Genomic DNA, 13,072 nt, shown 5'->3' with positions numbered 1-13,072 from the left:
GGAGCCAGGATTTGAACCCACGACCTCTGACTCCAAAGCCCATACTCTTTCCATTGAGCCAGGGTACTAATGTACTCTCCCATGCCCGTAGAACAATGTTCTCTCAGGGGCCACTCAATCGGTATGATATGGCCTTTGATGACTGAAAGAGTTAATGATCTGGGGAGCCAAATTGACTAATTTATTATCAGGAAATAGACTCAGGCCCTGGGAGACTCTGGTCTAATATTTGCTAGTGCAAAATGCAGTTGGTTTTTAGGTATAGAAGCCATTTATGATAAACATTTCTGGCTTCGGGGACGTCTTCAGTCAGCAGGCAGTTTATTCATGATCTAAAGTTCTTATTAAGAAAGCACTTAATAAACAGGATTCATTGATTGATTATAATCAATCAATCAATCGTATTTATTGAGCGCTTACTGTGCAGAGCACTGTACTAAGCGCTTGGGAAGTACATAAATGGTATGAATATACGTCAGAATGTCTATTGACTAGATCCCCGCTCCCTCCCTACGTTAGAACTGTCTTACTTTAATACAGGATGCTAAGGATGCTACTCCAAACCTGGAGAGATCTGAGAATGGTCTCAAGAGAGTGTCTTCAGGTATTGGAGCCCTGTGAAGAGAAATGTATTTTGAATATTAGCAAAATATGAAAAGCCCAAATTACATATTTTCTGTTCTGATCTCAAATGCAGTCACTTCTGCCGTAATGCATTTTTCATTCTGAGTGTGGATAGAACACTGTTAGGAATTAGGGGCCGTTTCTCTAACAATGCCCATATGGCTACAACGTGAAATAACACTTTTTCCAATGCGAGTTTTCTTTAACGCAGATGCAGCTTTTGCATTTCAGGAGAAATGGATGTAAAAGGAATTCAGAGTGAATTTTGAAGCATCTGACTTTATCTGGTAGTCTTCCTCCTGGTGGAAAATCCTTACAATAATTATATCGGAACCAATTAAGAATGCTATTTTACTTCATTCATTCATTCATTCAATTGTATTTATTGAGCGCTTACTGTGTGCTGAGCACTGTACTAAGCGCTTGGGAAGTACAAGTTGGCAACATAATACTTGAATCCTAAACAGTCAGTCAGTCAATCATATGTATTAAGTGCTTACTGTGTGTAGAGCACTGTACAGAATGCTTCGGAGAGGACAATCTCTTCGACTGTGAGCCCACTGTTGGGTAGGGGCTGTCTCTATATGTTGCCAACTTGTACTTCCCAAGCGCTTAGTACAGTGCTCTGCACACAGTAAGCGCTCAATAAATACGATTGATTGATTGATTGACAATATAACAATAAGCAGGCACATTCCCTGCCCACAGCTAGAGCGTACTGTCTAGAGGACGAGCTTACAGTCCAGATTGTTTCTGTTGTTGCAGGTTTAAACTGGTTGCCCAGTGAAAATTTGGTTTTGAATATAGAAGTCCATTGTTGAACTCAAGTTGAAAAGGGATTTTCTCTAAATCTGGCTTTCTTAGGTTCATATGTCCTCTTGGGAGATTCTTAATAGTCGCTCCTACATAGCTCTTCACTGGCACCAGAACATTTTCTCTTTCTGGGTTCAGAGCGGTTTGAATGCCGGAGGAATTTGGAGATGGAGGAAGTCAAGCAAGGACTGCAGGCCCAACTTTGGTCTAGGAGGAGAAGTCAAAACAAGCATCTGAATTTTCACTTATCTCGGGGGCATCTTAACGGCCTGTGATTTCTCTCTTAGTAAGTGTAGTAGTAACAGCAGTAATGTAATGCTCTTTTTTTTTTGAGAACCATAGGGTGCAGTGCACTGTACTGTGTGCTTGGGAAAGTACAGCCACTGCACAAGACACATTCTGTGCCCACCAAGAGCTTACATTGTAATGGGGAAGGCAGAGAAACATTGACCCGTAGAGCAATCAGAATAGAGAGTAAACAATAGAGAGTAAACAATAGACAGAGTAGTCCCCCGGACTGCCAACCAAGCCCTCTCCCACAGACAGACAGATAGACAGACACACACGCACACCTTCTTCCCAGTCTACCCTCTCCTGTAGTCAGCATCCACTTTTTCCTGCCTCTCACCCCAGCAGACCCTCTCAGTTTTCCCAGTCTCTTGGCTACCAGTCCCTTGCTCTTTCCTCAGGACTTCCAAATGGAAAAACTGTGGGAAAGTGGAAATTAGAAACTGTTTTCTTCCTTGCCAGGTGGGGCAAGGGGAGATGGGGAGGGGTGAGCAATCCTCCCTGGCTTCCAGGTCTAGGAAAATTGGGAGTAAACAGGGAGGATGAGGTGGAGGAATGCCCTGCAGTAGAGTGGCAAGATCTCCTTCTCGCCCTACCTCCTCTCTATGTCCTGCCCCCTTTTTTCTAAGGAGGGTCAAGATTACTCTTTAATGAAGTTGAATGGTAATAATTGCATGGTAAGCTGCCTGTAAAATGAGTAATGACGGGGAATTCACCAAATAGGGGGAATCTCTGCCCATAAAGTGGGCTTAACTTTGTAATACTTGCAGTGTTGGATGTTAATCAGGAATCTTGTGGGTGTAGTTGGTGGGATTTTAAGAGCACTAGGAGCTTCATATCTTTATTCTCTGTTTCCTCTAGTTGTGTGAAGTTGTCACTGCCAGTTCCTCCTTCCCTCATGTTTTCTTTCTCCCTTTCTTTTCCCTCTAGTGGTTTCTTTCCTACTGCCCTATTCTCCTTTTCAAATTTCCCTGTCAGAAGTTTTAAAGTGTTCAGTGTTTCAAAGTTATTTTTTGCAGTACCCTGAGCTCTTCAGGGAAAAAGCAGTATTAACCAAAAATGAAGCACACTTTGCTCCTTTTGGGTCAGAAGCATGTTACCAAAGCATTGCCGCTGTTTGGATAACACCATGCAAAAACCCACAATCGTTTTCTGATTATCTTTTCCATCAGAAAGGGGACAGAGTTTTCACTTCAAGTACCATCTCAGGGGGCTACGCGGAGTATGCTGTAGCTTCGGATGAGACTGTTTTCTCCCTGCCTGAACAGCTGGACTTTAAGCAAGGAGCAGCCATTGGTATTCCATATTTTACAGCCTATCGGGCTCTGTTCCACAGGTAATCACCAAGCTATGACTACTCCAAACCTTTCTTTCTTTCAGGAGTCAATCTTGTGTGTTCCTTGGAGAGCGGAGCAGTTCATCTCTTGAAGGGTAGTAGTAGGTAGTCAGCTATTTATTAAGCTCTTACTCCGTGCAATAAGCGCTGGAGGCCAGGAATGTGCCTTCCCTTCATCTCTCAAGCTCTGCCCCTCCCACAGCTGCCGCACGGTCCTTAGACCATCCTTTAGCTGAGCAGAATCGTGGCTCAGTGAAAAGAGCACGGGCTTGGAAGCCAGCGGTCATGGGTTCTAATCCCGGCTCTGCCACTTGTCAGCTGTGTGACTTTGGGCAAGTCACTTAACTTCTCTGGGCCCCAGTTACCTCATCTGTAAAATGGGGATTAAGACTGTGAGCCCAATATGGGACAACCTGATCACCTTGTATCTCCCCCCACTCCCCCAGCACTTAGAACAGTGCTTAGTAAGCGCTTAACAAATGCCATTATCATTATTTCTCAGTCAGTCAGAGGAGTTGCCGGCGTTTGAAACTGAGCATGGACAGTGTGAGTGTGTTGGTTTCAGGGTCTGGCAGTATGTCCGTCCAGTGTTTCCAGTACGTGGCGGGAGTAAGACACCCTCATTCGGAACCAAATCGGAATGACCAGAAGCCTGTGACCCTGTCACTGTTTCCCTGACTTGCTGTTTGTTTTTGGCCGCAATCTAGGGGCTACTGAATACTTTATGATCCCTTGACTGGCAATAAAAGGAGAATTGGAGCAAACGGTTGTAGAAAGCAATGCCATGCAAGAAAGGGCTGGTGGGGGGACGGGGGGAGAGGGCAAATACTTTCGGAAGATTGGAGCGGGTTTGGAAGTCTCTATGGGCAGCAACAAGAAGTGGGATAGCATCATCTTCCATTAACCCGACAGCAACAACTGAAAACAGCGTAGAGCCTGAAAGTGTGACCTTGGGCAAGTCACTTAACGTCTCTGGGCCTCACTTACCTCATCTGTAAAATGGGGATTACAAGTGTGAGCCCCCTGTGGGACAGGGACTGTGTCCTACCTGATTAACTTGTATGCGCCCTAGCGCTTAGAACAGTACTTGGCACATAGTAAGTGTTTAAAAACTACTATTGTTATTATTATTAATAATAAATCTTGCTGCTCCCAGAGCCTAGAGAAGTGACAATACAGATTTTTTGGGATGGTATTTATTAAGCACTTACTGTGTGCCAAGCACTGTTTACAGGGTTATCAGGTTGTCCCACATGGGGCTCACAGTCTTAATCACCATTTTTACAGAAGAGATAACTGAGGCACAGAGAAGTAAAGTGACTTGCCCAAAGTCACACAGCTAAGTCGTGGGGTCAGGATTAGAACCCACGACCTCCGACTCCCAAGCCCTTGCTCTTTCCACTAAGCCATGCTGCTTCAATAGTCATTGCAATTATTTCACAATTGCTTTTTGGTTTAATGAAAGAATAACAGTCAGAGATTTTCCTTTAGAAGGAGTGCAGAGTGCAGGCCAGGTTTCGCCCAAGAGAACTTGGTGTAATTGCCGGATGACAGGTGAATGTATTTTTTTCCCCATTGTTTGTTTTTCTTTTTTAGCTGACTGAGTGACAGTTAGGATTCAGTGAAGTTAAAAGGTGAATGAAAAAATATGCTTTATGTTTCAGGGCTCACGCCAGTCCGGGAGAAAGCGTGCTAGTTCATGGGGCTAGTGGAGGAGTAAGTATTTTGAAGAGGTGTTTGTTATTGTCCTAGAGCATAACGGTTTACATATTTGTTTTGTTTCTTTTCTGTTTTTATTGGTATTAACTTCAGCAGGGATGGCATAGTGGCAGGAGCACGGGCTTGGAGGCAGAGGTCATGGGTTCTAATCCTGGCTCCGCCACTTGTCTGCTGTGTGACCTTGGGCAAGCCACTTGACTTCTCTGTGCCTCTGTTCCCTCATCTGGAAAATGGGGATTAAGACTGTGAGCCCCATGTGGGACAACCTGATTGCCTTGTATCTACCCCAGCGTTTAGAACAGTGCTTGGCACATAGTAAGTGCTTAACAGATACCATAATATTATTATTATTTTTTTTCCTCTCAATGTGAATCTTGTCTAAGTTGAACTTTATCATCTGTAAAAAGCTTATCTGCACTGGACAAAAGCAACCTTAGTTTCTGTCTTTAGGGTCCTACAGTCCGTTCCATCAGTAGTCTTAATGACTGCCCATAAGTACTCTGTATGAGGATAATAATAATAATAATAATGGCATTGATTAAGCGCTTACTATGGGCAAAGCACTGTTCTAAGTGCTGGGGAGGTTACAAGGGGATCAGGTTGTCCCACGGGGGGCTCACAGTCTTAAATCCCCATTTTACAGATGAGGTCACTGAGGCACAGAGAAGTTAAATGACTTGCCCAAAGTCACACAGCTGACAAGTGGCGGAGCCAGGATTTGAACCCATGACCTCTGACTCCAAAGCCCATGCTCTTTCCACTGAGCTACGCTGCTTCCAGAAACTGGAAGAATGAAGAGGGGGGACAGATCAACAAGTAGGAGAAGGGGGAAGTGGAATTAGAGAAGCAGCCTGGCCTTGTCGATAGAACATGGGATTGGAAGTCAGAAGGACCTGGCTTCTAATCCTGGCTCCGCCACTTGCCTGCTGAGTGACCGTGGGCAAGTCACTTCCCTTCTTTGAGCCTCAGTTACAATGCCTGCAAAATGAGCATCAAGACTTCGAGTCCCGGGGGTGAAATTCATTCATTCATTCATTCATTCATATTTATTGAGTGCTTACTGTGTGCAGAGCACTGTACTAAGCACTTGGCAACATATAGAGACGGTCCCTACCCAACAGCGGGCTCACAGTCTAGAAATGGACTGCATCATCATCATCATCATCAATCATATTTATTGAGCGCTTACTGTGTGCAGAGCACTGTACTAAGCGCTTGGGAAGTACAAATTGGCAACATATAGAGACAGTCCCTACCCAACAGCGGGCTCCCAGTCTGGAAATGGACTGCATCCAACCTGATCAGCTTGACTCTCCTCCAGTGCTTAGTACAGCGCCTAGCACATAACAAGAACTAAAAAATACTAGTAAAAAAAATAGGAAACAAAAACAGAGGGCCAGAAAAACAGGCACATCATAGGGGAATGAAACAGAACGTGGGAGAGAAGTTGGAGAAGAGATCAAAATGGAAGGCCAGAAATGCAAGGAAAATTGAACAGAGATAAGGCGGAAGGTGAAATGGGCGGCCAAAGAAAAGGAAGGAAAATCCAACCAACAGACACAGACGGAGGGCAGAGTGGGTGACTAGAGAGGGGCAGGCAGGGAGACCGCGGAGCTAACAGGTACCGCTAGCCCACGTCCTGCTTCTGGCCTCAAATGCCCTCCCTCCTCAAATCCAACAGACAGTAATAACTCCCCCCCACCCCCCATCAAAGCCTTATTGAAGGGACCTCTCCTCCAAGAAGCCTTCCCAGACTAAACCCCACTTTTCCTCATCTCCCTCTCCCATCTGCATCGCCATGATTTTTCTCTTTGCTCTTCTCCGCTTCCCCGCAGCACTTATGTGAAATGGGAATGAAGACTGTTAGCCCCCCGCGTGGGACAATCTCATCACCTTGTAACCTCTCCAGCGCTTAGAACAGTGCTTTGCACATAGCGCTTGACATAAGCCATTAATAAAATAAAATAAAATAAATACGATTGAATGAATTGAATGAATGAATAGGAAGCGCTTAACTGTTATTAACTTTCCTCCCTTCAAAGCCCTACTGAGAACTCACCTCCTCCAGGAGTCCTTCCCAGATTGAACTGTGACTAGACTGTGAGCCCGCTGTGGGGTAGGGACCGTCTCTATGTGTTGCCAACTTGGCCTTCCCAAGCGCTTAGTACAGTGCTCTGCACACAGTAAGCGCTCAATAAATACGATTGAATGAATGAACTTGTACATATTTATTACTCTATTTTATTTGTACATATTTATTCTATTTATTTTATTTTGTTAATATGTTTTGTTTTGTTCTCTGTCTGTCTCCCCCTTCTAGACTGTGAGTCCACTGTTGGGTAGGGACCTTCTCTATATGTTGCCAACTTGGCCTTCTCAAGCGCTTAGTACAGTGCTCTGCACGCAGTAAGCGCTCAATAAATACGATTGAATGAATAAACTTGTACTTCCCAAGCGCTTAGTACAGTGCTCTGCACGCAGTAAGCGCTCAATAAATACGATTGAATGAATGAACTTGTACTTCCCAAGCGCTTAGTACAGTGCTCTGCACGCAGTAAGCGCTCAATAAATACTTTTGAATGAATGAATGAATGATGTACAGATCTACAATTTTATTTTATTCATTTGTACTGATGTCTGTCTCCCCTCCCCCAGACTGTAAGCTTGTTGTGGGAAGGGAATGTGACTCTTTATTGTTGTAATGTGCTCTACCAAGCACTTACTACAGTGCTCTGCACAAAGAAAGCGCTCAATAAATACGATCGAATTAATGAAAGGTGCGGGGAGGCTGGAAAGATGGGAACATGGGATGGAAGGATTGGAGGGATGAGAGGAAAGGTCAAGCTCAGAGGAACAAAAAGTGAGAGAAGAAGAAAGGACTCAACCAGCAGAGAAGGGAGGGAATAGCAGTGATGGAAGCTATATAGGCCCAGAAAGGCAAAGGTTGAGAGAAACTGAAGTAAAGGAAGTTGTGAGAATTTAGGTTCCCTCCTGATTTTTTGTGAGTCTCCATCAGTAGTATTGATTGAACACTTACTCTGTGCAGAGCACTGTAGTAAGTGCTTGGGATGATACAACAGAGTTAGTGGACAAGATCCCCGCCTTCAAGGACCTTATGATCTGGTGGGACAGACAGATGCTAAAATAAGTTGCAGGTGGCGGGGAAGCCATAGAGTTTGAAGATCGGTAAATATAAGCTCATCTGGGGTGGGGGCTGGATACCTAAGTGCTTTGGGGATGTGGAAGTAGAGGGAAAATAGGGTGGGGGGGATGAGAGATCCATCAGAGATCCCCCTTCTAGACTGTGAGCCCACTGTTGGGTAGGGACCGTCTCTATATGTTGCCAACTTGTACTTCCCAAGCACTTAGTACGGTGCTCTGCACACAGTAAGGGCTCAATAAATACGACTGATTGATTGATTGATCAGAGAGGCCCTCCTGAAGAGCCTTGAAAATGGGGAGAGCTGTGATCTGCAGGTGAATGTGGGGGAAGCAAAAAGGAAGGATGTGAGCAAGAAGTCGATGGCCAGAGAGGAGAATGACCCACTTGGTGCAGTGCTTTGTACAGTGAGGAATGAAGCATTCATTCATTCATTTATTTAATTATATTTGTTGAGTGCTTACTGTGTGCAGAGCACTGTACTAAGTGCTTGGGAAGTACAAGTCGGCGACATAAAGAGACGGTCCCTACCCAACAACGGGTTCACAGTCTAGAAGGGGGAAACAGACGACAGAACAAAACATGTGGACAGGTCTCAAGCCATCAGAATAAATAGAATTAAAGCTAAATGCACATCATTAACAAAATAAGTAGAATAGTAAATGAGCTGTAGCAAAATAAATAAAAATAAATAGTATAGTAAAGCGTATGAGCTGAGGTGTAGTGAGAATGAGTGAGGATAAGCAGTAGGGTTTATTGATCTGATTAAGAAGCAGTTTGGCCTAGTGGAAAGAGCCTGGGCTTGGAAGTCAGAGGATGTGGGTTCTGATCCCGGCTCCGCCACTTGTCTGCTGTGTGACCTTAGGCAAGCCACTTAACTTCTCTGGGCCTCGGTTACTGCATCTGTAAAATGGGGATTAAGACTGTGAGCCCCACGTGGGACAACCTGATCACCTTGTATCTACCCCAGCGCTTAGAACAGTGCTAGGCACATAGTAAGCGCTTAACAAATGCCATAATTTTTATTATTAATATTAGTGGAAAGAGTCCAGGCCTGAGAGTCAGAACACCTGGGTTCTAATCCTGCCTGCTGTGTGATTTTGGGCAAGTCACTCAACTGCTCTGTGCCTCAGTTCCCTCATCTACAAAATGAGGATTCAGTACCTTTTCTCCCACTGAAACTATGTGAGACCTGATTATTCATTCATTCATTCAATCGTATTTATTGAGCCCTTACTGTGTGCAGAGCACTGTACTAAGCGCTTGGGAAGTACAAGTCGGCAACATACAGAGACGGTCCCTACCCAACAACGGGCTCACAGTCTAGAAGGGGGAGGCAGACAACACCACAAAACATGGAGACAGGTGTCAAAATCGTCAGAATAAATAGAATTCTAGCTATATGCACATCATTAACAAAATAAATACAAGAGTAAAAATGTACAAGTAAAATAAATAGAGTTATAGGTATCTGCACTTCATTAACAAAATAAATAAAATAGTGAATATGTTCAAGTAAAATAAAACAGAGGAATAAATATGTACAAATGAAATAGAGTAATATGTACAAATAAGAGTAATAAATACAGACAAATGAAATAAATAGAGTCATAGATATGGACAAATAAAACAGTAATAAATATGGACAAATGAAATAGAGTAATAAATACATACAAATAAAATTAATAGAGTAATAAATATGTACAAATAGACACAAGGGCTTTGGGGGAGGGGGGTGTATCTACTCCAGTGCTTAGTACAGTGCTTAGCATATAGTGAAGGCTTAACAAATACTATTATGATATAATCATGTTGCTGTTGATGATGATGCTGTGCCTCAAATAAAACGTTCAGGAGTTTCTGGCTGATACAGAAAGGGAAGGGCTGCCTTTGGAACATTTGGAGGAGCTCAGAGGCATGAACAGAATAATATTTTGGAAAAGCGATCTGGGCAGCAGTATGAAGTATGGATTGGAGGCATGGAGGCTCACAGAGGAAGCAGATGCAGATATCGTAGTCAAGTTCGGAAATGACAGGTGCTCGGACAATCAATCAATCAATTGTATTTATTGAGCACTTACTGTGTGCAGAGCACTGTACTAAGCGCTTGGGAAGTACAAGTTGGCAACATATAGAGACGGTCCCTACCCAACAGTGGGCTCACAGTCTAAAAGGGGTTCGGACAAGAGTTCTGGCAGTTTATCCTCCCCACCCTACCTCCTTCCCCTCGCCACAGCACCTGTATATATGTTTGTACAGATTTATTACGCTGTTTATTTTACTTGTACATATTTACTATTCAATTTATTTTGTTAATGATGCGCATCTAGCTTTATTTCTATTTATTCTGATGACTTGACACCTGTCCACGTGTTTTGTCTTGTTGTCTGTCTCCCCCTTCTAGACTGTGAGCCCGTTGTTGGGTAGGGACCGTCTCTATTTGTTGCCGACTTGTACTTCCCATCATCGTCATCGTCATCATCATCAATTGTATTTATTGAGCGCTTACTGTGTGCAGAGGACTGTACTAAGCGCTTGGGAAGTACAAGTTGGCAACAAGCGCTTAGTACAGTGCTCTGCACAGAGTGAGCACTCAATAAATAGGATTGAATGAGTGAATGAATGAATGGAGGGTGGATTTTGGAGATGTGAGGTAAGAAGCATTAGAACTTTCAACTGGGAGTTGAAAGATGGAAAGGAATGAAGGATAATGCCGAGTTTGTGGGTTTTTTGAGACAGAGAAGATGGTGGTGTTGGTCAAGAATGATGGCAAAAATGGGAGGAGGGGAGGATTTGAGGGGAAAGGTGAGTTCGGCCTCAGACAGGCTGATCTTGAGGTGTTGGCAAGCTGACCATGGAGATGTCTTGGAGGCCGAAGGAAGTGCAAGATTGCAGGGAAGGAGAGAGAAACCAGGGCTAGTGGGGTAGATTTGGGAGTCATCTTTGTGGAGGTTGTAGTTGAAGCCATGGGAGTGGATGAGCTTCCCAAAGGAGTGAGTGTAGTTTGAGAATAATAATAACTGTGGTATTTGTTAAGTGCTTACTACATGCCAGGCACTGTTCTAGCTGACAAGTTAATCAGGTCAGACATAGTCCCTGTGCCATGTGGGGCTCACGGTCTTCATCCCCATTTTACAGATGAGGCCCAGAGAAGTGAAGCGACTTGCCCAAGGTCTCTCAGCAGACAAGTGGCAGAGCCGGGATTAGAAACCATGACCTTCCGACTCGTTGGCCCGTGCTATGTCCACGAGGCCGTGCTGCTTCCCATGAGAAGAGAAGAGGACCTAGAACTGAACCTTGAGAGAGCCAGTTGGAGAGGGGGAGATGCAGTTAGGGAGAGAGTGGGAGGAGAGGTAGGAGGAGAACCAGGAGAAACCGAGTTTAGATACTGTTTCCAGAAGAAGGGGGTGATCCACAGAGTCAAAAGCTGCTGCGAGGTCCAGGAGGATTAAAAAGGTATCTAAATGAACCTGGTGAGACGGACAGCATTGGTCACCTTGGAGAGAGCAGGGGTGGGGTGGAAAAGTTGGAGAATAGGAAATTCATTCATTCAGTCGTATTTATTGAGCACTTACTGTGTGCAGAGCACCGTATTAAGTGCTTGGGAGAGTACAATACAACAATAAACAGACACATCCCAGCGCTTAGAACAGTGCTTTGCACATAGTAAACTCTTAATAAATGCCATTAATATTATTCTTCCCTAACCTTGGGGTGACGGTCCCTCAGAACTTCATATTAAGCGCTTTCTTGGCTTTTGCTGCATCCCGTTTGACACTATGTAGATAATAAAATAATTGTGGTATTTGGTAAGTACTTATATATACCCAGCACTGTAGTAAGTTCTGGGGTGATACAGGATAATCATGTCCTACATGGGGCTCATAGAATAAGTAGATGGGGAACAGGTCTTGAATCCCCATTTTGCAGATGAAGGAATCGAGGCACAGAGAATCCATCAGTCAATTGTATTTATTGAGCATTTACCGTATGCAGAGCACTGTACTAAGTGCTTGGGAGAATACAATATAACAGGCACATTCCATGCCCACAACGAGCTCACAGGCTAAAGGGAAGTGAAATGACTTGCACAAGATCACACAGCGGGTAAGTGGTGGAGCCAGGATTAGAACCCAGGACCTTGGAATCCCAGGCCTGGGCTCTTTGCACTAGGCCACACTGCTTCCAGATCTTCAGTCACTGAATATCCGGTGGGATTGGAGCATTTACAGCATTCCTGTAGTGAAGCCCTCAGGTGCTGAAGATCCGTCAGCTGCTAATTTAAGAATTTAGCTGTCAATCTGTCTCCAAGGAATTTAAAGAGAAAGTTAAACTTTTAAGGTTAGAATTTAACAGGGGATTCATGTACCCTTTTTCACATGAAGTGACTTTTTACAATTCTAGAGCGCTAAGGGTCTGATTGAAGCCAGTGATCTCCTAGGACTTCCTCAGAGTGAGCTACTCACCTCTTTTCAGGGCATTGGGGTTTGGTTTAGTGCCTTTTGGGGTTTTTACATTTTTTTTAATGGTCTATGTTAAGCGCTTACTATAAGAAGCAGCATTGCCTAGTGGGAAGAGCACAGGCCTCGGAGCTGGAGGACCTGTGTTCTAATCCCTGCTCCCTCGCTTCCCTGCTGGTCGCTTAACTTCTCTGTGCTTCAGTTCTCTCACATGCAAAATGGGGATACAATAATAATAATAATGGCATTTGTTAAGTGCTTACTATGTGCAAAGCACAGAGAAGCAGCGTGGCTCAGTGGAAAGAGCCCGGGCTTTGGAGTCAGAGGTCGTGGGTTCGAATCCCGGCTCCGCCACCTGTCAGCTGTGTGACTTTAGGCAAGTCACTTCACTTCTCTGGGCCTCAGTTACCTCATCTGGAAAATGGGGATTAAGACTGTGAGCCCCCCGTGGGACAACCTGATCACCTTGTAACCTTCCCAGCGCTTAGAACAGTGCTTTGCACATAGTAAGCACTTAATAAATGCCATAAAAAAAAGCACGGTTCTAAGCAATGGGGAGGAGGTGATCAGGTTGCCCCACCTGGGGCTCACAGTCTTAATCCCCATTGTACAGATGAGGGAACTGAGGCACAGAGAAGTTAAGTGACTTGTCCAAAGTCACACAGCTGACAA

At 44.4% G+C, this 13,072-nt stretch overlaps 1 protein-coding gene across 2 annotated transcripts in view; it reads left to right on the top strand.

Annotated features, from left to right (window-relative positions):
- CRYZ (crystallin zeta) overlaps nt 1-13,072 on the top strand; it is a 42,347-nt gene that overhangs the window by 13,887 nt on the left and 15,388 nt on the right. For both annotated transcript variants that reach the window (XM_038745279.1, XM_038745280.1), the window contains exons 4-5: nt 2,898-3,061; nt 4,726-4,777. In XM_038745279.1, the coding sequence (XP_038601207.1) occupies nt 2,898-3,061; nt 4,726-4,777 (216 nt within the window). The remainder of the gene's footprint in view (nt 1-2,897; nt 3,062-4,725; nt 4,778-13,072) is intronic.

This window comes from Tachyglossus aculeatus, chromosome 4 (genome assembly GCF_015852505.1).
Source record: "Tachyglossus aculeatus isolate mTacAcu1 chromosome 4, mTacAcu1.pri, whole genome shotgun sequence".
NCBI lineage: Eukaryota > Metazoa > Chordata > Mammalia > Monotremata > Tachyglossidae > Tachyglossus > Tachyglossus aculeatus.
The sequence above is the reverse complement of the archived record's forward strand: the minus strand, read 5'-3'. Positions and strand labels throughout refer to the sequence as shown.